Source organism: Enoplosus armatus, chromosome 13, assembly GCF_043641665.1.
Source record: "Enoplosus armatus isolate fEnoArm2 chromosome 13, fEnoArm2.hap1, whole genome shotgun sequence".
NCBI classification, from domain to species: domain Eukaryota; kingdom Metazoa; phylum Chordata; class Actinopteri; order Centrarchiformes; family Enoplosidae; genus Enoplosus; species Enoplosus armatus.
The window spans coordinates 8,442,484-8,466,609 of NC_092192.1; the positions used below are offsets into that span (position 1 = coordinate 8,442,484).

The window sequence follows — 24,126 nt, forward strand, 5'->3', positions numbered from 1 at the left end:
GCATGTATTTAGACCAGCCTCGTAGGGATGCCAGTTGCATGCAAAATGTCTATCCAGTTCGAATGTATCCTTATATCGCAGGCGAGAGGTTGACATTTCCATCTGAATAACTTGGAAAGTGTGCTTGTGCGGGATTTTCTCCTCCATTCGTTAATCTGCATCATCCCCGCTTTGTCAAATCCTTGTCAACCACAGGATTTATTTTATTTTTATTTCATTTTTAACATTGTGTGTGTGCCCCCCCCCCCCCCCTCCAACCCCCCCACCCCCACCCCCCCTCACCCGTCTCCCATCCGCTCATAGTGCACCTTGGAACATCACAAGCAAGTAGCAGGGGTATTGTCTTCTATGAGGGCTGTGTTTCAGTGGCAGAATTTCGTGGTCGTGGGTGAAATACTGGCTTTAGCGCTTTTCTACAAGTAAGTAATTGGTCCTCTCGTGGACACATCGATTATGCCTTCAAAAATGGACCGTGAATCTGAGCATTGTGTTTTGCATGCACTATAGCGCAGGCTAATTGCTTACATAGTTTATGACCCGGCTGACATCATAGCTTAATGATTGAGGAGGAAGCAAATGCTCTTATTTTAGTGGGATTTGGTTTGATATTGCGGTACCGCCGCGTTTCACATTGCAGGGTATTAGAGGAGGCTGTGTACAGGTGCTACAAGCTCACACAGGGTGTTATGTGGTCGATGATGTGTTGCCTTGTTATTTCTTCTAAATCATCATGCGCTACAGATGCAGCCATACCGTATGCGTGTGTATGGAGTGCCAGCTATGAAAGTCGTATTTACACTGGCTGGCATTCTGGTCATTAAAACGCTGAGCAGGTATTTGGATTCGGTCTCCCACATAGTTAGGGTGTAGACTATGTCTCTGTCAGTGTGACAGATAACTCAAAACGATGATGTAAATCTCTTAGAGGTGTCAAGTGGCATGTGATGGTCCAACGCATGTGGCAGGGCCATTTGGTTTGATTCATGTGCTTGTCAGTGAATCTGTGAGAGATGTTAAGCACCACGAGCAAAAACCTCACATAAAACATCTCTATAGGAACAAGTTCTCCCTCACAGCCTCCACCTCCACGTTGGCTGTTGTTGTTTTAGCACATCTACATGTTTGTAGACACTTTATGTGATGAAATGTTGGGGTTAATGGTGGACCGCTGGCTCATATGACTTGGTAATGATGCTGATGCTCATTCTCTCTCTCTCTCTCTCTCTCTCTCTTGACCTCCAGCAGTGAAAGGTCCTCATATTGCAACTATGTGTGGACGGAGCAGGACGGCCTTTCTGTGTCTGTGGGCTTGCTTGCTTGTCGCCAACAGCGTGCTGGGTGGTAAAAGGTAAGAACAAACTTTAACTTCCAAATGCATATGTACCTGTGTATTCCATTGGATCATTGGATAATTCAAAATATATGAAAGCCACAAATAATCTGCACATATCAGGCACATATGATGGTTTTGAAGCCTTACGCAGAGTTTGAGACAAACGCGGAGTCGTTATTGTAGATCTAAATATTGCCTATATGATGAAGATACTATTGGAACACTGTAATTGTGCATAGTGACATTTGGGGGATAAACTGTGAAGACCACACTGCATAGTTTTGTTAAAAAGGACAATTACCTTTTAATGCTGGTCTCAGTGCTTGCCAAATAGTCAACTGGCCAGTAAATATGTCAGTAAATCAGTCAGGCAGTCAGCCAGCCAGTGGTACACCTGCTGGGCTGATATTCTGTCTTCCTGCCTATTGCTTGGTTTATTGGGTTACACCCTTTCAGAGCATATTCACTGTGGTTGTAACTGGGGCATCCCCACGGGACACCTCCATGCTTATAATTGCATACAGGTAAGAAGAAGTGCAACACAGAGAGAGGAGATGAGGAGCTCAAATAGCCACTATCCATATTACCACTTTTTTTGGTTCACTAGCCTTGTGGGCCAACATCTACATTGTCAGTTTTAAGACCTGGGCTGTGGAGATGATGTGTGCTGCACCGTGTTATTTGGCACAGATTTGTGCACATGTGTTTTTGACAGTGACTGCGGGGATAGTAGGGTCGATGTACAGACACACTTCTCAATGTCAACACCGAGGTGTCGGATGTCGCCGAACCAGAAGCAGACAAACACACACACACACACACACACACAGAGAAAGAGAGAGAATGATTGGATAAGAGATGACAGCAATAAGACCCACTGTCATGTGACTGCGACTGCATTAATTCCCACTTGATTCAAACGCTGGGCAGCCATTCATGTGCAGCATACCTCAAAACATCATAATCTGACTCCACTGCTTGGATTAATGTGGACAACTTTGACATTGAACACTACAGTAAATAAACACGCTGACCAATTAAACACTCACTGTTACAAATTAAACCACAAGGTAGTTGTATAATCCATCATCTGTTGCAACTGCATGAGGTAATTTGAGCTCTTATCCCATTACGGTTCTTCTGGAGGAATCCTGGAGAGACTGAAGGGATCAGGCTTTTCTGCACGGTTGAATAATTCAATAGAACTGTCACAGGCAGTTGACGTGAATGGTGATGTCTTGAGATGGTCCAGCTTGCTTCTCTCACAGTGACAACAGCTACCCCCCCCCCCCCCCCCCCAAAAAAAACCCCACATCCATGCAGCATACAGTGCATGTTTCAGCTCACACGCCCCGAGCACATGCAGAACACAGATGGAACGTGTCCTATTTTAAATATACGATGCGCTGCAATACGTCACTATTGCACATTGATTTGATCTAACTGATTAATCATGGCTGTAGCTTAGGTTTGTACTGACTAGCAAAGGGAGGGTCTGATTTACTGGGTTTGATGTGCTGTATGTTGAGCACATTAGAGAAAATGTAAAAGTACTGATTTCTTTACGGAGGAACTGTCACTGCAAACTGCAAAGCAATTATCACCCAAAGATTTACTGTATAATCCAGTCTCCTTTTTGAAGTCAAATACAGAATCACACACACACACACACACGCACACACAGACACATACACACCTTGGGGGATTTCAACGAGACACGGTAATCAGGAAGACCTAGCACTCTGCTACAGTATGTTGCCAACGAAAGAAATTGCCTTATAATTAGATATCCGAGTGACGAGAGAGAAAGAGAAAGAGAGAGAGAGACCTACAGTAAAATGGTGAAAGGGAGAGAGAGAGAGACATTAGCAGAGTGTGAACGGCACTGTTGCTGTTCAGATGACCTGTAGATGGGGATGGTGTACAATGTTTTATGAGGAAGTGGCCCCTGGCTGATAAACATGTGTATTCTTCCACAGCACCTTTCTCTCTCCATTTTCTTTTCTTTTCCTTGACATACAACCCTAACCCCCCCACCAACCTTGTTTCCCATATACACTGTAAAAATGCCAAAAAAAGAAGATATGTGCCATATTAGTCCATCCATTCCTAATACATAAAATGTCTGGTTTTCTATTGAGTTGAGATGACGAATTTGACTTATCGGTATCTTGAATCAAGGTGAAATAAAACAGGCTGTCATACAAGAAATGAAAGGTCAAAACGTGTGCCCTTTTCTGTGTGTATTTCCACTGATTATTAATGACTTGTGAGGATGGATTTTTTCCTTGTATTCCCCCCTTATTACGTGTATTTTAATTATTGGTGAATTAAGGGAGCTAAGGGACATCCTGGCTTGTTTTCTCTGTTGGTGGAGACTGTAACAAGAGGACTGTTACCCTAGGGGCAGACCAAAAACTGTTTCAGTGTCTTGCTCTGATTTGGCAAATTGGAAATGCCCAAATAAATGTAGAAAGCAGGAATATTAATAAGAGAGGGAAGAGGAGGATACGTTTTATTTTAGCCTTAGCTGACGTCCCATGGATGCAATTAATGCTTTTTTTATACATAATTATCTTCCCAGACCTGAAAAAAACAGATTAATTTTTTTTAATTTGAGTATTTCAAAGCTGTTACCTCCAAGACTGACGCAAAACAAAATCGCTCATCACAGTTTCTGCAGTTTTAATGCTGGCTTTGGTTTTCAGAGAGTTCTTTTTATGTGGCAGATAGAGGGATGCTTGTGAATTAAGGGAAATAGGTGGCAGAAAGATGCGCATTAACCCTTTTACACAAATCCATGTGTGACGCGGATGGCGCATCCTTCTTTAGAGAGAAAATGTTTAGCTGCTCAAATTCAAAGCTGTAGGATCTGCCTCAATCCCACTGTGAGCTGTGTGTCTCTAAAACCCCACTCCCCAGTTTCACTTAACAGTATCCTCACCTTTCCCCAACCTCGCTCTTCCGCCTTTTATCTAACCGTACTCCATCTCTGTTATCTCCATTTTTTTCTCTTCTTTGTCTTTTCTTTGGAGCTTTCCTCGCATGTTTCTCCAGATGCCACTCTCCCTCCCGCCATCCCTTCTACTTTTCCTTCCCTCGCGTCGCAGGTCCCTGCTAACTAATCTTGATGACCTCTCCCTCTCCTTGGAGCCGTTTAGCTAGCAGAGCTTGTTTCCAAACACTTGCTGTTTATTTAGAATGCAATCAAACCAAACGCTATTGGCATAAAAAGAGGTAGAGGATGATTGCTTAGCGGCATACAATACATTGCTAGAGACTTTCAACTAATTATTATCAGCACTAATACACATGCAAACATACGCATGCATATGCACACAAGCTTGCATATGTGCACACACCCCGAGCCTACAGTACATGCATACATTGATTCAGGTATGCTAACACACACATGCGCACACATACTCTCTCAACATTCCTGTCGCATCCTGCGTTTATGATATGCAATGTAATCAGGGGCTGTATTCCTGATTATGAGTGTGTTGAAATATTTATGCATGGAGATGCTGCAAACTTTGCTCTCACAATTACTGATTGTGACTGTTTTTGGCATTTTGTTTCATGTTGTTCAAAGAGCACATTCAGCAAGGCCTTTTTGGTCTAAAAGACCATATTAAGGTATAAATAATGTATTATGATTTCTCTATTCTCTCTCGCTCTGTGAGATTGTGCCTAAGTGTGGGTGTTTGTGCGTGTGCACACATGTGCTCTGCATGCCCACTTTTACATCCTGCTGATGAAAAGAACTTAAACACTTGCAGCCATGCCTTTTATTAATATACAGATTTTCTCAAGGGCAATGAACAATAATTACTTGCACATTCATCTCATACCAATATGATCTAAAACCTCGTGGTCATACATTGTTAATTGTAAATTGGCGACGACAGTGCCAGTTTTCTTGTCCATTTTTTCACAATGTGATTCACGATGCATTCTGTGCTGCCCATTTATTTCCACAGAGCTGTCTTGCTAACTACAGAGCAGAGATCCTCTCTTTTTGCCTTTGATATATGATTCATATTCAGAGTTTGTACTTACTCTTTTTGGCAGTTTTGAATGTGGTTTTAGACTCTAGCTGTGACGACTTTAAATCTTTTTCTTTGCTTTGCCAGCTCTGGGCAGAACGGCATGACAGATGAACAGAAAGATAACACTACAGTGTTCACCAAGATCTTAGACAGCCTTCTGGATGGCTATGACAATCGCCTCAGGCCAGGACTGGGAGGTCAGTAAACCCAAGTCATTGAATGTATTTTGTCCCTCATGGTGACTGTTAAATCATTGTGTTTTTTGTTTTTTTTGCAAATACGCAAATGTCATCCAAAAGACTCCTACAAATAGCTTACTTTCCACATGGCTACACATAGTAATATCCATATGACTAAAGCCTATGGAGATGGGTTTGCTTTCAGTGTCAGATTTTGTGAGTGATAGTTAAAAAAAAGAATCGGACCTTCACTTCACCTGCTGCTTTTGTGAAACAGTGAATTGTCACAATGCCAGCACTTCTAATATAACACAATGAATGTCATTTTATTGTGTGGGCTCCTCTTTACTCTATTGTCAACTGTCCATTGTTAGAGAGAGAAACAAAATGGCAGAGAGACTGAGAGACAAATCCAGAAATGGAAAATGAGAGAACTAGAGGAAGAGAATGAAACAGAGAGTAAAAGAGGAAAGAGGGAGAAAAAAAATGTGAGAATTGGTGTGTGAAGGACACTGAGGATCGCACAGTGTGATGCAGCAGGCATCAAACAGACAGGCGAATAAAACCAGGCCTGCTAGAAGTTCAGCAGCCGAGGGGGTAGAAATTATGGATTATGATGGGTATCATTCATAAATCATGCTGTCGCATTTCAGTTTCAGAATCACAAGGAGTGAACACACACACTCTCTCACACACACACACACACACACACACATCGTCTCTGCCACCCCCTCCAAATGAATCCCCACTGGACCCATTTTGGCTATCAGTATTATGAGACCAGAGTGGCATATTTTCAGTAACACAGCAATGCGCAAATTTATTAAGAGATTGAACCACTGTCCGGGTAATGGAGCTGACACTGAAACCAATACCAGCAGAAATGGTTATCGACATCCAAAATGGGCATTTTTATGGTGTTGTTTTCTTTCCAGTGTGTGTGTGAGAGAGAGAGAGAGAGAGAGAAAGTGTCCAAGTGTTAAAAATAATGTTGAATAGATTGAATGGATCAGAAGCTATAGCCAGGTGGTCTTGTATTAACAGGTAGTTAGGGGCTAATGAATGCCACTGATAGTCACTCACTCTGGCAATTTCCTGCTTCAACAGAGCGTGTAACTGAAGTCAAGACTGACATTTTCGTGACTAGTATTGGGCCAGTTTCGGACCATGACATGGTAAGACTCTTTTCGCCTCTGTAAATGTCACCAGTTTCCCCGTGTCCCTGTCCCTCCATCCTCAGCCCTCCCTTCTAACCTCGCTGGACGTGAGGGTCTCTAAGCTGTAAAGTAATTATTAATTTGACGGTTCATTCCATTAACTCCTGATGTCTTAATAAAACTGTCACATGTGTGAAATGTATTTTCTGGTGCATGGCTCGCAATCCCACTCTACACAAATGCCACCCCCACCCGTGAATATGACTGCTTGTGACTTTTATGTGCATGTCGAAATATGCTGTGAACTCTGACCATTCTGTTTGTTTAGCTTGTAGAGGGAGTATTTATATTTCAGAACTATCCCCATGCTGATCCGTCTTCACTGAAAAATCTGGAGCTAAGAAATTTGTGGATATTGAGGCTCAATAACTGAAGTGTAACAACTAGTAACAACTAGTCATTATCAAATAAATAAATCAATGAAATCATCAGACAGTGATTGACTGGTATTGTAACAAATACATCATAGCTGTCCAGAAATATCAAATTAAGGTGCTGATCTCTCACTCCTGAAATGTAATGAAATTGCATCAAACTTATACTTCATGTTACGTGTTGCTGTGATTTGGAAGGTGAAGCTGTTGATAAACAGACAGGGTATGATGAGATGATCTGACAGTAGGAGGCAATACAAAATGCAACATCAGAATGTGAAACATCACTTTTTTGATTTCTTTAGTCTTCTTCAATACGCTACCTTAAAAAAAGCCAACGGCTGTTGAAACGTGAGCATCTGATCTCTGCTCTGTGCACCGGAAACCAATTAATCTCATCCAAATGTCTCACTGCCTCTCCTTTACCACTTGAAAAAAAATAGTCTCTCGTTATATACATGTGAAGTGTGTGTACTCTATTTGACATAATCTCTTTTAATTGCACTGGCTGACATGCGGGCCAGGACTGTTTTGCTGCCGTGTTAAGGCCAGAAGGAAGAGCTGAAGAACATTTTCTCCATCTCCAGCCTTTCCCTATCCTCCTCTATTACCTTGAAGCTCTGTTTCAGCTCATACTAATTATCTTACGCGGGCCGAGTGGAAAGGGAGGGGGGGGGGGACAAAAAACAGGCTGCACTGTAATTTTTAGAGGTTCCCTTTACTCTGCCGGGCGGTCATGTGGAACCATTAAAATCTGCTCTCAGCTACAGTCATTAGCTGTCTTCAAAATGAAATGTCCTCCTAATTTTGCGATCAGTGTAGTTTAGATTACTGAGAAAAGACATTTCCCCAAAGATAAATGCTAACAAAGATAATTTTGGGCACTTACATGCAACAATGCAATACCAAATGACCAAATGACCCCCTGTTTTCATAAAGTGCATTGAACTGACAAGACCATAGTTACGTAAATAATGAAATGAAAGACAATGGAAAGGCAACCACACATGTTGCTATGTGAAATGGAGAACAATTACTCTACTCTAACAATGGAGGCATTCTTTTAGAAAAGACACCAGCCAGAAAACCATGCACCTTGGTCCACTAGATCCTCCCCATGTTTGCCAAAACCTTTAACATGAAGAGACAGTTACCAGCAGGGAAACTAGGCCAAGGCTACCATAAGAAAGTCTAAGTGACAAGTGAGAAGACAAAAAAAGCGTAAAAAAGGAAAAAATAAGGTTGGATCACTCAGCCTCTTCCCCAAGCCAGCTAGTAGGTAGAGGTAGAAAGAAAAGAGCTACAGGGTTGGGTTTTTTTCTTTTGTGTCTCCTTCTTTGTTGACTTCGATTTCTCTGTACCTCTCACCGTCCACCAATAGGAGTACACCATTGATGTCTTCTTCAGACAGAGCTGGAAGGATGAAAGGTTAAAGTTCAAAGGCCCAATGGCCGTGCTGCGTCTCAACAACCTGATGGCTAGCAAGATCTGGACACCTGATACCTTCTTCCACAATGGCAAGAAGTCGGTGGCCCACAACATGACCATGCCAAACAAGCTGCTGCGAATTACAGAGGAAGGCACGCTGCTGTATACCATGAGGTAGGCTGACATGTTCTACTACACCGATGCAATGACGGCTTTTAGAGCGAGCCAGAGAGTGAAATGTTTTTGAGCTTGAAGAAAAAACAGAGACCTTGTCTTCGCACATTTCCTTTGCTGAAGAGGAAGGAGGGTTAAGAGCACACTGACCCTATATTATCTAAATTGAAACGAGGATGATCGATGTCATTTCATGAACAACCTGTTCATATATCATGAAAACATGGCTGGGGACAGTTTCAGTGATTTCAGGGGTGGCCTTATTCATATTTTTGCAAATCCCATCAAACAACCAAAACTGGCAACGTGTTAGTTAGCTCTCTCAATACTTTCTGACTTTCCTACGCTCTCTGTAGCACTCAGCCCCAAGACCATTTGTTCATAAATCTTAACATTACTCAAACTGAAGTAAATAGTGCTTCTGAATAAACACTAATGGTGTATGTGGGATGTATTTATAAATATACATTTTTGGGAATTTATTGTCAAAATAAATAAATTCTAAATCTTTTAAGCTATTAAATGACACATTTCTGTATAACTTTTCTGAGGTGCATTGCTTCTACCCTGTTCACCTGTGAATATACCACTATACCACTAAATTTCAATTTTCATTTCTATATATACATTTATTGTTCTTTAGAGATCATGGTTAGCCATTTATACATTCTGTGTAGCACATACATTTTCATCACCATTTGTCATTTTTGCATTGTAGTGTTCACCAGCAAAAATAAAATAGTTTTATCCTGTCATGATTTATCACTCTGGGGATGCTACCTGACAGTTGCGAGCAGGAAGATAAGGTGTACGACCAGCTGAACTGAGTTTAGAAGCATTCGTGGCACCTTAGTAGCCTTCAGCAGAAGGCGGGTAAATAAAACCCTTAAAGACAGTACAAACCTTGATGCACACCACAGCGTGATGCTAATGTGAGATGTCTAAGGCAAGGGTCGTAAAACATCAGTTTTAGCATGTTTACCAGCAGGGGTAGGGGGTAGAGGCGGAGCGCATATTGCTGTCACAGATGAGTGAGATGAGGGATGGATGGGAGATTAGTGTGTCATGGGTGGCCTGAAATGCTGTTTTTCACAGCTCAGGGAACTGGAGTGTTTCTGTTGGTTTGGGGAAAAGTAGCTACAGTTTGACAGTGTTTGGTGCTGAGAGACTAGGAAAAAAATAGCACCTGGTGGATCACTGTACTGAAATGTCATTCTTGTGCCTTAAATCTCCTAGTCCTCTTCCTCACCTCCACCAGCACCATGCTTTCCTTCCTGGCTTTTCCACATTCTCTGTTTTTCCTTATTTTTAATTCACTATCCATGTCTGTATGAATCTCTCTAGGCTTACAGTAAGAGCAGAATGTCCCATGCACCTAGAGGACTTCCCTATGGATGCCCATGCTTGTCCGCTGAAGTTTGGCAGCTGTAAGTGGCCTCACACACAACCTTACATGCACATAAACGCACATGAACACACCGCACAGCCTCACACATGCCTCTCTGACATGCTGTCACCTTCCAACTGGAATTGCGACCCCGGCACCAGTCCCTGATAAGGGATGACAGTGTGGTAACAGCTGTTCTCCCAGAGGAACTGTCCTCCAAGGCCCCTCCGGTCCCCCCATTCAACCCTGCCAGGCCCTGCAAGACCCTGCAAGACCCTGGGAGGCATATAGTGCACAGACCTGTGTTTATCCAAGGCAGCACTCTCTGTAATTTTTCCAGAGCATCACACCAGCTGCTCACCGCTGACAGCTACCCCTACCCCTGCATCATCCTTGAGAAGAACATAAGAGATAGAGTGATGGAGGTTGGAGACAAGAATAACGAATGAGAGAAAAACTACAGGGGTGAAAAACATATGAGGCTGAGAGAAAGAGAGCAAGCAAGCAAAAATACACCAAAAGTGAAACAGATAGAGAAGTGAACATCACACTGTCTCTGTGCCATTCTTCAGACAGCTGCACAGCGTGAGTGAGAGGACCAAGCCTCAACCCCCTTTAAATTGAACTCACTCCCTAAATATTTCAGTGATGAGCTCTCTTCTGTATGCTGCAGTCTGCAGTCGAGCCATCCTTTCCTCTGCAGTGGTCGAGCCACACTGCAGCTTTGACAGGTTGGGTGGCCGGAGGGAAGAAAAGACTGACTTGGCTGTTTTAAGGTCATGTTGTCCTGTTGGGATGTTGTTTGTTTGTTTTCTTATAAGTTTAGGGATGACATGATGTGACACGGCATCACATCACATAGTAAAATGTTTGAAAAGAGACAACAAAATATGGGACAGGATGAGCTTAGATAATAAAAAAGATTAGATAAAACCATGGAGATCAGGGTTAGCAGGCACTCTAACAAGGTGAAAGAAAAGGATAATAGCAAATGAGACAAGACAGGCAGAATTGAGATGAGAGCAGAATAGACAAGATGAGAGAAGACGAGATGAGACCAGATGAGATGAGGTAAAACAAAACTGGAGGATTTGAGTGGGAGACCTCGTTTCGGATTTCTCCTTTTTTTTTTTTTTTTTTCACCTGGCATCCCTAGTGCTCCAAAAATATAACCTGCAAGGCTACACATGACGACAGACAAACCAGCAGCAAAATAATTCATAACTCTTCGCTCCGTTCGTCCTTGCCAGATGCCTACACTCGAGCAGAGGTGGTGTATGTGTGGACCAGAGGGGCTGCCCAATCTGTGGTGGTGGCAGAGGATGGGTCCAGATTAAACCAGTACGATCTGATGGGGCAGAGTGTGGATTCTGGTGTGGTGCAGTCCAGCACAGGTAGGATTCAGTCAATGTGCTCTTAGTTGTACAGTTTACGGTGAAACAAGTAAATATTTTGGGATGGGAAGTTTTGCACTTTCAAGACATTAATGTTCACACTGCATTACCCAGTCAAAGCTGCTGAGAATGATTCCAGCTCAATACATCAGTTGCATAGTCCTTTCCATCGCTCTCTAAAAATGGTCTGAAACTGAAAATTACGCATCAGTTCATCTGCATCTTCAGTGGCATCAGTTTGTCACTTTAGGTGTGACAGGCCTCGTCCCAGATTCATAATTTCCCTACTGGCCATTAAGTCTTTTTTCCACCTCCTCTCTTCTCCATTGATACTGGGAAAAATTAGTGACAGCATTAAATGGGTGACCTGTTTGCAGTGACACTAGCTGCAGGCAGAAGGTAATGCTGAAGACAGTCCTATCCCCCTAAGCCATGCTTTGCTTTATTAGCAACAAGCCCCCAAGTGACTGTACCAAGCTGGATTGAATACGATGTGTTGATATATAAATGCTTTCCATTTTATTTTATCTGTTCCATTTATTATGTCTCTGGAAAACCTCAAAATCAACATATTGTTGATAACCAGATTAAACCCCTCGTGCCGTTCCTGGGACTCTAGTATTCTCACAGCGACTGGGTCTGAATGCACTGATGAAATGGATCACGACTGGGTATTGAGTTAGTTGACAAATGACACCCATAACTGTGCCAATAAATCTCAACTACAATAAAACTGAAGGCCAAAACACAACAAACCATTTAGAAAAACACACCTGGAACCATAGGGACAGGTACAATACATGTACTAAATATATATATCTTTGCATTCTTTCTTACCTCTTCATGTCTTTTGTCTGCTGACCACAGGAGAGTACGTTGTGATGACAACCCACTTCCATCTGAAGAGGAAAATTGGTTACTTTGTGATCCAGACATATCTACCCTGCATCATGACAGTCATCCTCTCCCAAGTGTCTTTCTGGCTCAACAGAGAGTCCGTCCCTGCCAGGACTGTCTTTGGTGAGTTGTCTGCTCTCCTCTCTTCTAAACATCTGTGGGTAAAGAAATGAGCCCATCACCAGAATGTTTCAAATCTGGAATTCTTGGAAAATCAATGTGGAAGATATAATAACATTATATCAAGCACTCACTCGAAAACTGAAGTGCTGTTGAGCACAGCACTAAACCAACTGGACTGCTTAAAGACATAATAGAATGGGAAAAGTCCTTCTAAATGGAACAAATACATACTGCAGCTACTACTACTACATACTACTCAATGTCATTATGTCACAATATGACATTATGTAGTGATTTTACTTCGTAATATAATCTTAGTAAGTATTACATGGTTTAAAAAATATTGCACTGTAATTTGAAAATTATGTTTAACACATTATTACGTAATTATCATGGTTAACATAATAATGAGGTGGTATTAAACTGCGCATGCAATACATGACATTGTTTGAAAGCTATTTCAGTCAAAATGCATAACTTATTGCATCATCATTTGCTTCCCTTTTTGTAAAAAGAGATTTTATGTGCCTATTACAGACACAGATAAATGACTGTAACACCATCTGACAATGACATACTTATGACACTTGGCTTTTGACTAAACAGAAGCGTGTGAGACACATAGCTTTTCCGCATACAGCTGTCAATGACCCTGGAGTGCAGCTTTACTTCTTTGCACCAAGATTGAATTTTTTTGCTGTCAGTATTTTCTATAATACATCTTAATTTGCAAAACAAGACAAGACCGCAGTGTGAGGGAGACTGCTTCCAAAGAAAAAGGATGGGGTCCTCCATCGATTGCCTCATGGTACTGCAGTATGTTGATTGAGTATGATGACTATCTGATTAACAATCAAAGTAAAGCAAAGAGCGTGATCACTGGAGAAAGATTCTCTGATATCATCATTTCAAGGAATAGTTGGGGAACATTTGGGGAATGTGTGCATTTGCTTTCTTTGATGAACGTTAGATGAGACCCGGAACCAGCAGGTGATTAGCCTAGCATAGCATAAAGCCTGGAAGCCTCTAAAGCTCTCTAATTTACGTGTTGTATCTTGTTTGTTTAATCTCTACACAAACGGAAATGAAAAAAGGACAACATGCTGTAACAATGTCTTGGTGAACAGCGGCCGGGCGCAGTGACTTCCTGGCGTCTCTGCTGGTTACCTGGCAACCTCACAGTGACGACAGAGCGATACTAAGCTTCTCATCTAGTTCTCTGCTAGAAAGCTAATAAGCGCTGCCAAAATGTCAAACTATAGCAAGGATATTAAATGTTAAAAGGACTGATTGAACAATTGCATATTCAGTCCAAACTTCATTGTAGAGTATTTCACTTGTCTTCTCTTCCATTCGGTCTCTGCACCAATGAGGTGAACAAGAGCTTTAATCAGTTGTGGCTGGCTGCAGTAGAATTTCAAGCACAAGGCTCAGTGTGAATTTAGATTTACGTGCTCCGAATGTGTGTCTACAAGTGTGTGTGTGTGTGTGTTTGTGCCTGTGATGTAAGTGTTTGTTAGTGTGTGTGTGTGTATGTGTGCACAGATTGGCCCATGTGTGTTGTGTGCATGTGTCTGGGTATGTGTATGTGTGTGTCTGTGTGTGTGTGTGTGTGTGTATCTGGTGTGTATCTGTCTGTCTGTCACACTAAGGTCTTACATAATACCGCCCAAAAGGAAAGCTCTTGCTAGTCTGCAGCATGCTCTGTAGCAGCAAAGCACAGCAGCAGGCAGAATGTCCTTGAGTTACCTCACCCCATACTCTTTCTTCTTCTTCTCTCTCTCTCTCTCTCTCTCCCTCTCTCTCTTCTTCTCATGGATGTCAGTGTCTCCCTCGGCCCACTACTTAAAGAGCTTTCACAGAAACATTATACATGCACCAGATTTTGCAGCTCTGCAGTCTCCAGCAGGTTTTTCTACTCTTCCTGCAATGTTTTGGTCTCTGTCATATGTGTATGTGTGTGTGTGCCACAGCTAGCTACCTGCGGTGCTTGTCACGTGTCGAGGGGAAATGAGGATGGCCTAGATTAGATTCAAACAACTATCTAGGGCATGTGTGTGTCCCTCATGCTATCATTACTGGTTCTGCTCCATGAGATTACATGCATGCAGCATGTGCACACATGCGTGCACACACACACACACACACACACACAGTTGAATAAACACATGTACACGCTTTCATGAAGGCACAGAGCAGCACATCCCAGTATACTAGGTAGGTCATTCATGTGATTAATATGCATCATCTGAGACAGCAGATGAATGAGCCTGGTCTTCAAAGAGGTTACAATGTCAATATCGCTGTAAATGAATCATTAAAAAGACATAGCAGACAATCAAGATCTTCCTTTGCCATCTTAATCCTTTGGCTATCATCTAAGTCAAAGATTTATGTGGTATATCAAACCATTGTACACGTGTCCAGTGCTATTAGGATGAAAGAGTACACTGAGCTGTCTTCACACAGAAGCTTTTATATTGCTTATGTACAGTATGATGCAGACAGATGTCAGATATTTGAACTATGCAGCTGAGTTCTTGACAGTCCAGACACACAAATAACACTTGATGTAGTGTAGTTCTAAGTCCCTTTCAGAAATGCACTTCGTTATGTACATGTGACGGCAATTTTATAGTGTCTCGTGTCGAAACCTAAAAGTCAAGTCAATTATATTTATATATCCAAAATTACAAATTTGACACGCTCTATCCTTAGACCCTTGATTAAGGAAAAAAACTAAAAAATAGATGTGCACAGAATAGACCAACATAGTAAGATTACAGCATGGGCACTCAGGATGACAAAATTATATATAGTCTCATACTGCCTCCAATTAACTAAAGGCTATCGTAGGACAAGGTTAAATACACAGAGAGACATTAAATTTGTATATTGTTCCGCTTATTAAGAGTACTGTAATAAATGTTTTACTTATTTAGAACCTCTTGTGCACATAGAGAATAAAATTAGTTAAATAATCCACACAACCAAAATGATAATAACTCCAGCACTGCCTCCCTATATTTTATTTATTTTTCTATTAATGCCAACTGCACGGATGGATGAATGAATGAATATTTGGCAAAATGCTTCACATACAACATATGGGCACACAGGAATTAACTTAATGTCTTGTCAGTCCCTGCTTGTGCACTGTTGGACACAATAGGCAGCAGAATGTGCTTATAAATTATAAAATTAATGAGAGTTTTTATTCGGGAGACTCACTGTGACAAGCAGGGACGAGCATCATTCATGCCCATCATTAATTAAATCTTCAAAGGCAAAATAAGTTTCAAAATCTATCATTGATGCAGCCTGTGAGAACAGAAAACACTCTTCTTCCTTTATACTGTATCATGAATTCACCGCTGTTCTCCAGTTGTACCACCACTCCCTCTTGCGCACCAGGTGCGAAACATTATGCAAGCATTATGGCTCGTTCCGTTATGTATGTTCCTGTAAGGAACATTTACATAAAAGACACCTATTTCTGAATGACAAAAAGGCTTTATTTTAACAGATGTGACATATTCCATGTGTGAAAAGGGCTCTAGGAGTAAAAAAAAAACAAAAAAACAAGGAAAATATGACGTTTTCAATATTATATTTACTGCAAGAGGAATAACTAAACTTCACAAATGCACTTTAGTCAGTCATCCAGCAGGCACCTATTCACAGCTTGGTTTCTATCTGTTTTCATGTCAGAACAGAATCACAGTGTATCAAATGGTGCACCGATACTGGGAGTAAACAAACAACTACTGATCACTACAGATGTGATCAGGTTTATGTTTCCAACACAGATGTCCAATTCTGACACACAAACCCCATTAACATGAACAAATTACATTGTGTCTATGAAGCACGGCCTCTGCACTAAATCTTCTTCCTAAAGCCTGCCCTGTAGATGAATAGGCAATTTAAAAACACAGCAGTGGGTAGAGTTATCTTATTTATCATTGTGCCGATTAAGAGGCTGATTAGTTTATAGCTAGTTCGGTGTAGTGGAAAACTGTTGGCTATTTATTTATTTGCAATCCAAATGAAAACCAAAAGGAAACAGCCACTGATGGTGCTGATATGGTGCTCTCTCTCTCTCTCTCTCTCTCTCTCTCTCTCTCTCTAAGCTGTCAGGGACAGCAGTGCTCAGAAGATTAGCTCTCTTCCTTCTCCCCTCTTTAAGAGCGATTGGCTGGGTATTTATTGGTTCTCCCATGATGCTGTTTAATGTATCCGCTCATTAAGGAAGGAGGGGGGTATCGGAGTTTGGTTGTGTATGTACTCAAGTGAGCGTGTGTATGTGTCAATGCATGTTTGTTCGCTATATGTGCACATGCTGGTTGCGTGCCAGCAGGAGCTCATAAATTCATGATTACTTGCTGACAACATTGCATGCAGTGCTGTTATGTACTGTATGTGTGTGTGTGTGTGTGTGTGTGTGTGTGTGTGTGTGTGTGGCACAGTTCCCACAGCTGTGGTGCTAGCACAGTCATTTAACTCACCTGCCAATCAACATGTATTTATTTCTTCTTTTATGTAAATCAGAGGTGATGTACTGATGCTGAAGGTAATGTGACCCCCCCCACCCCACCCCACCCCCCGTGGTTTCAGTTATTGATAAGGCATGAATAAATGAGTAGCCGCAGCTCGGTGGAGATGTTGATAGACATCCAACAAAAACAGCTTCACTCCTGGGACTGGTTGAGGGAATATAGAAAGTTGTTAGACAACTCCCTACACAGGAACCGTGTTCAATCATCAACAGTCTTTAGTTATACAACAGTGGTAACCTCACTAATTTATTAGTTTAAGATCCAGCCAATCATAAAGAGGAAACATTGCTATGGATCTTGAACTGTTCAATGCCACCACAAAATGTTCACACAGTGTAACTGTAAATATCATCTATAAACAACTAAAAATGATTGATGTTTTTATGTTTTGGCAGTAAAACACACTTTGTTTGGGATACAGAAAGATGATGGTCATGGTTAAATGTTGAAAAAGTCAACGCTGACTTGAAGCTCTCGATGGGACACTTTGACATTCAATATTTCAAAATCTCTTCAATATCTTTCCCTGACCACAGCCCAACCTTCCACCCTTACATCCTCCCCATGACTTCTGTGCAGTAAAAGCATGTCAAACTTGCTTGATTGGAAAAACATAGTCCAGAAACAATACATATGAGATATGGTTTATGCAGCAAAGAAAACCTGTTTCACTAGAGGTGTTTTAACAGTCTTTTAAAAGCTTTCTGAAAGGCTTAAGCATAAAACAGTATTTGCATCTTGACAATGAAAGGTTTGTAAAACAGTTCATTAAAAGCAGCTTTATTGCAAGGGCCCTCTTTAGCACCCGGCCTGGATACAGGGTTTAAGTCACACATAAAGGACTATGTATTCTTTGAATGAGCAGACATCCCACTTCGCAATGTACTTTTGACCTCGTCCCACATTTTGATTGTCATGTTTGATTGGTTGCCTACTCAGTCAAAACATTGTTAGAGGCATTTCTGCCTGGGACATAAGAGTAGAGAGAGAGAGAGAGAGAAAGAGAGAGAGAGCACAGACTTTTTCCTGAAGGCTCACTCTCCCCCACAGAGATTTGAGATCTGTGGTTTGGCTGTGATTCAGTGGCTGAGCAGTACATTTTACTCACTGGCTTGAGATTGGTCAGATTAGCTGAAGCCTGTCATTCAAGGCTTGTCAATCAAGTGCTAAAGTTGAAACCAACAGACCAAACAATAAATTGTCAGAAAGATCAATAATGATAATAAACAATGACTTAGCACCTTATGCTGAAAAATCGTTTGACCTTAAGGGACAAACAAAGTTGAGCTCAAAGAGCCTATTAATTTATTTTTAGCCATGCCTGGAGCAATTCATTTTCTGCAGCTTCTTACAGGCAGTCGAGCACAAAAAGTCTATCAAACTGATTACCCTGATAGACATTAAATCAAAATTCTATAAACTTTACCTTGTTGTGCCAGAAACCTATTAACCAAGTGGACATTATCTGGCCCGCATTTTCCAAAAAATGCACATTTGGACTGCTTGCCTGTGTCTAGTCATATCAAACTTTTCCTTGCCTGAGGCAGCAGTGATAGCCTTCCCACCTTGAAATAGTCTGACTCACCTTGTCATTCATCACCTTAAATCTCTAATTTACTTTAACCAAATTTGCTTTCTCACACCATCTTTCTCTGTATCTTGACATTTTTCCCATCACCCTGTATGTGTGTGTGTGTGTATTTGAAAGTGAGTATGCAAACAGAGGCAAAAACCTTGTTAGAAGATACATATCATATAAATCAAGTGTCAGTGGTTGTGCACACTGAGCTAAATTGAGTGGAAGGGACTCTCAAGAATTGAGTTACACCACGATTAATCCAGTTAGAACTTTCCAGATCAGCGACTTTGTTCATTAACAGCCTTCAAAGCCTCAAGTCTATTAGTTACAACATGTCAAATGGAGTCGTTTAAAACCAGCTCTGGAGTCATGTTCTAATGAATCAACTTACTAGTGTTCTAAATTATTCCTAAGTAGACCTACAGTATCACTAAACAGGAGGTGGCAAACACATACAGTATCTGTTCACCTTGTTAGCACAATCACACACACACACACACACACACACACACACACACACTTTTACATACGTACCTGCCGATTATTGTAAACAAAGACATACAACCTTCAAACACATCAGTGTAGGCAAGCAATCAAAGCAAGCCAACATTTGATTCATGCCTCATTACAAATTTTAACACCAAACGTTTTTCTATTTCTCTTTATTTTTTTCCCTCTCTCTCTCTCTGTCTCTCTTGGTATTAAGACATTGGAGGAGTTGGAAGACTTGTTTCCATGACAACAGAGCTTGTCAAACACAGTAAAGTATATATGATTCCAAGCATCGGGGCGCTTTTGTGAGGACTTGTGTAATACCCAGTGGTGCTGCCTTCCTCCGCCTCCACAAAATTAACTGATTTACTGGCAAACAAAATACCTGACAGATTGACACCACTCTGTTGCCACCCATCTTTCCATCCGCCTTCCCTTACCTGCCTTCATCCCTTCCTACTACTGTACCCCACGTATCTCCATCTCTAAATATGCATATAGGCCTTCATTCTCCTCCCACACATGTATTACGGTTATCTAGTTGTTACCCATAACAGATATGCTTTTGAACACACATCTTCATACGCTCCATCTCACCTTCGTAACTCTCAGAACAGAAGCAATGGATGTGAGGTGCCGTGCTATTGTGCTCCAGCACCTGCTGAGGCCATAAGATCACATGACTGCGGGCAAAATCACTTTGCACTCGCTGTTTTCCAATGGACAATGTTCTGGCACCTACCTCATAGGCAGTGACACAGTGAAGTATCAAGACACTGAGACTATGAAAAAATGCTGCACTGTGAAATCAGGTCCAGCACCTGATTTCCTTTTTTGTACAGTGTGTTTTCGTTGACAAATGTAGTCAGTGAACATTTGCAGCTAAGTTTAATATGAATGTTCCCAAAAAATGCAGCATGTATTCCCCCAAAATGTTCTTTAGCTAATACAAATAAGCCGTATATATGAACATAATTCTGAGTTGAGATAGAAGGGTAGGAAAATCTGGTATGAATATGTGACTAAGCATCACTTAATATTTTCATATCTCCTGCTGCCATGCATTCCCATAACAATATATCAACAAACCATTCAATGCCCTACTTAGCAGTGGGTGCAGTGCAGAACATGGTCATGTGTGGATTTTATTATATCACATAACTGTATTAATACACTTACTGTAGCATAAAAATGGCTTTCATAATTCACATCTCAGTGTATTTAACTGTATAAAGCTACCTTTATTCTTCATGTTCTCCCTTTTCTGTGTACATCACTCACGTGGGCTCCTGACATGGAATTGGAATTTAATATTAACACTTTAATGTGAAGCCATCATTTGTTTGTTCAAGTTGTGCTCATGCCAAGTGCAATTATAGCATGTGTGACGATGAGGCAGGTGTTACTCTTGATTATTCCTGTATGTCCTTTTTAATCTAACAAATTATCTATCAGGGACATTTGATAAAATAACGTGCAATTAAAAGCTCAGAAACAAATTTCAACAATAAATTACATCAGAATAAATAACTTTGACCTACTTATGTGTCATTACCTTTAGAGCCATAATGAACACCCGAAATGTATGACCACGCACCCGTGTACCTTTTATGCAGATCCAGTGAATCCATCAGAGGTGTCTTGTTCAGTTATGGCTAACGACCAATTATTTATTTTGGCTCTGACTAATGAGAACATAATAATCATCCTTTATGCTTCATGTCACAGCACCAAGTCAGCAATGCCACAAGCATGTGAAAAGAGAGTGGGAGGATGAGGAATCTGTGATTCATCACTTAACACTTCATGAAAAACAAGGCGGAAGAAGAAGAAGAAGAAGAATCCATAATTCTGAAAGGAAACAGTAACATTGCAAGACACAAGTAATAACTCAGTACCAGCTGCTTTTCAACTGGGAAGTGGTGGACACAATAACAGGAACACTTTCTTTAGACTGTGTAAGAAAGGAGTCGATTAATCAAATATTATAGGGTCACCTTGTGGCACTGGTACTGCTAATGCAGGTCTTTGACATATGTCATCATAAAACATGTGAACTTAATATGACTAATTTATTTCTAACTTTGTAAATAATAATTTTAAAGGCAATGACCTGTAAATCCCAAAGGCAGCTATGAAATTAGTCACATTAAGAACCAATTAACAGTATTTGGCAGCTTTATTAGAGGTCTATTCTTTTATTCAAGTCAACATGAGGCAACTACAGTAGTATTAAGAAGAAAATGACAATGGCAAAGTGGAACAGTGGTGACATATAGATCCTACTGACTGAAAGATGCTTAGCTGTTTAGTTGCATAGAGTTGATTGATCAACTCTCTGACACAATCTTTGCCAATATTTATTTATAGTTATTCACAGAGGTAGTTAGGTGTCTCTATAGTGTGGCCTCATTTTTTAATATTCTAATCAAAAGAAGATTTTCTGTTTTTTCTGTAGTCATGAAAAATCCTAATAACAGATTGCATATTTAGAAGTTTTCCTTTAAGTTTAAAATGCATAGGATTTTAAGTGGATGGACATTTCTGTGGATCTTGTAAACATGGAAGTGTGTATGTCATGGTGTGTTTCTACAGAAACATCTCTCTCCACATGTGTGGGAGGGTCCTCTCTGCATATTTAATCATCTCTGTACAAGCCAGCTGTTCTTCAGCTCCCTTCATTCTAACCCAGGCTGCATTGGTGGATTGTTTGCGGCTTGGGCTGATGTTATTTGGTGTGTAAACATCTGCAGTAGCCTGTTCTGTGATGAGCACCGCATCGTTAGATATGCTCTCCGTACAGCTTTTAGTTGCTGATGTCGTAGCTTAGCAATATGGTTTTCCAGGGTTGACATGCGCTCCTCAGTATTTGACTTAGGTTATAAACATGCATCAACTATATTAATTTATGCTTTTTCCATTCATGTTATTGTAGCTTCTTGTGCAATAGTGTGCAGGTCAAAATTAGAGAGAAAGCCTATTTTGCCTGCTATTAGTCAGCAGCATTATCTCTAAAGGCCAACTGCATCTTCCAGCTGCATCTGTGGAAATCTCTACCTTTACTAGTCTATTAAAAGCACAAGCTGCATGACCGTATCAGCTGCTCACATAGATTAATGTGAAAGAACTGCTTGCTTAAGTAAAAAAAAAAACATGCCCGGCAAAATCCCTATATGATGGTACCATAAGATTGCTCCATTTTCTCAGATTGTCCTCATATACAATTAACTGGTTCCTGTACAATGTTAGATTACATCAACACATTCATGCCACAACACTTCTGCTCTGGACATTTCTGATTTAATAAATTAATGAAGGTGTTTTTTTTCTCCAGCTATATTAGCTATATTATAGCTTTCATTGTTCTTATTTGATATCATTTATATTACCAAAACACTTCACGTCTGAGATCTGATCAGATTTCACATATCCATTTTGTCTGTGTATCTCCCTGCAGGAGTGACCACTGTCCTGACCATGACCACACTTAGTATCAGCGCCAGGAACTCCCTCCCTAAAGTGGCCTATGCCACAGCTATGGACTGGTTCATCGCTGTCTGCTATGCCTTTGTCTTCTCGGCCCTCATTGAGTTTGCCACAGTCAACTACTTCACCAAGAGGGGTTACGCCTGGGATGGAAAAAGTGTGGTGCCAGAGAAGGTATTTGAAACCCTTTACTTATACTCCTGAGGGATCCTCATAGGATAATAGACAATAGACAGTTATAGTGTCTGCCCTTGCTTTTAGCAAAACCACATTCAAAAATATAATTCTAGAAATTATATGTATAGACTCAAAGAGTCATTCATTTTTGCACCTGGACAGTTAGCACTTAACTGTTGAGGGAGTGAGACCAGGCAGAGAACATTTAGTTGTTGTTGCCAGCTCATCTCAGAGAAAATGCAATTTGAGTAACATGACGTGAACATTAATAGTTTAGTGTTCATCTTGTGCTTTCTGCTCCACTTGTCTCTATCCAGCAGTTAGCACCACCATACTCTGTAATCTCCAGCTGTTATTGAAAAATAAATAAATAGAGCCCAATTTTAATTCTTCTTTTTTGCTGGGTTCAGATTGCAGATTGCTGAGTTTAATGCTTTTATTTGGAAATATGTAGATGTGAGGAATGAAGAATTCTCAGCTTAATGTCCATATTTTAACTGATTATTCACCAGTCTGCTAAATGACTATTCACATCATTAATTGTGGAAAATATTTTAAAAGGCATCATGAAGAAATATGACCTCTATCCTTTTGACTTTTTTCCCGATGCTTTTCCCAACAAACAAAATCAGCAAAAGAAGAAGAAGGAGTCCCTCCTCAAGAAGAACAACACTACAGCCTACCCAGCTGCCACTGCTACAGCCTTCGCCCCCAATATTGCCAGGGACCCTGGATTGGCCACTATTGCCAAAAGCGCCCCACCACCCCCAACTGAGCCCAAGGAGGAGCCAAAGCCCAAGCCTCCAGAGGCCAAGAAGACCTTTAACAGTGTGAGCAAGATAGACAGGATTGCCAGAATAGCCTTCCCTCTGCTCTTTGGAACCTTTAACTTGGTCTACTGGGCAACCTACTTGAATAAGAAGCCCAAATTGCAGGGGATGAATCCACACTAATCCATGTTTCATTCCTTTAAAATTATACCTGTAATTTATTTTCATTTTCTTTCTGAATCCTCCTAAAACAGGTGTTTATTTTCAGACAAACATGGTGTCCATGCTGGTTTGAATCCCCAGTTGTTGCATTGCTTCTATGTTTACCTAAAGTTTGAAGATTTTGAAAAAACAAAATAGAGGAAAAAAAGAACGATAACGATACAGACTTTTGAAAGGGTGTTGTTCAGGTCTCGGATGATGCTACTAAGAAAATGCTACTATAAATATATAGCCAAGAGAATGCTATTCTACAACTGCACATAGCCCAAACTTGTTAAGGGGC

The 24,126-nt window shown here is 40.9% G+C and overlaps 1 protein-coding gene across 1 annotated transcript; it reads left to right on the forward strand.

The window, feature by feature from the left end:
- The first annotated feature begins 284 nt into the window (after window positions 1-284).
- gabra1 (gamma-aminobutyric acid type A receptor subunit alpha1) lies at window positions 285-23,804 on the forward strand. The gene is made up of 10 exons (XM_070917718.1): window positions 285-336; window positions 1,243-1,348; window positions 5,470-5,582; window positions 6,672-6,739; window positions 8,537-8,757; window positions 10,102-10,184; window positions 11,395-11,538; window positions 12,406-12,558; window positions 22,646-22,848; window positions 23,484-23,804. Exons 2-10 carry the CDS (start codon window positions 1,269-1,271, stop codon window positions 23,802-23,804), a joined length of 1,386 nt encoding a protein of 461 aa, XP_070773819.1. The 5' UTR covers window positions 285-336; window positions 1,243-1,268.
- The last annotated feature ends 322 nt before the right edge of the window (window positions 23,805-24,126 follow it).

What these genes read in the sequence shown, in the direction of transcription:
- gabra1 (XM_070917718.1), top strand. Translation starts at nt 1,269, where the DNA reads ATGTGTGGACGGAGCAGGACGGCCTTTCTGTGTCTGTGGGCTTGCTTG. An exon ending in ACGCTGCTGTATACCATGAG is followed by an intron (nt 8,758 to 10,101) that starts GTAGGCTGACAT and finishes GAATCTCTCTAG; the next exon opens with GCTTACAGTAAGAGCAGAAT. An exon ending in TCCGCTGAAGTTTGGCAGCT is followed by an intron (nt 10,185 to 11,394) that starts GTAAGTGGCCTC and finishes CGTCCTTGCCAG; the next exon opens with ATGCCTACACTCGAGCAGAG.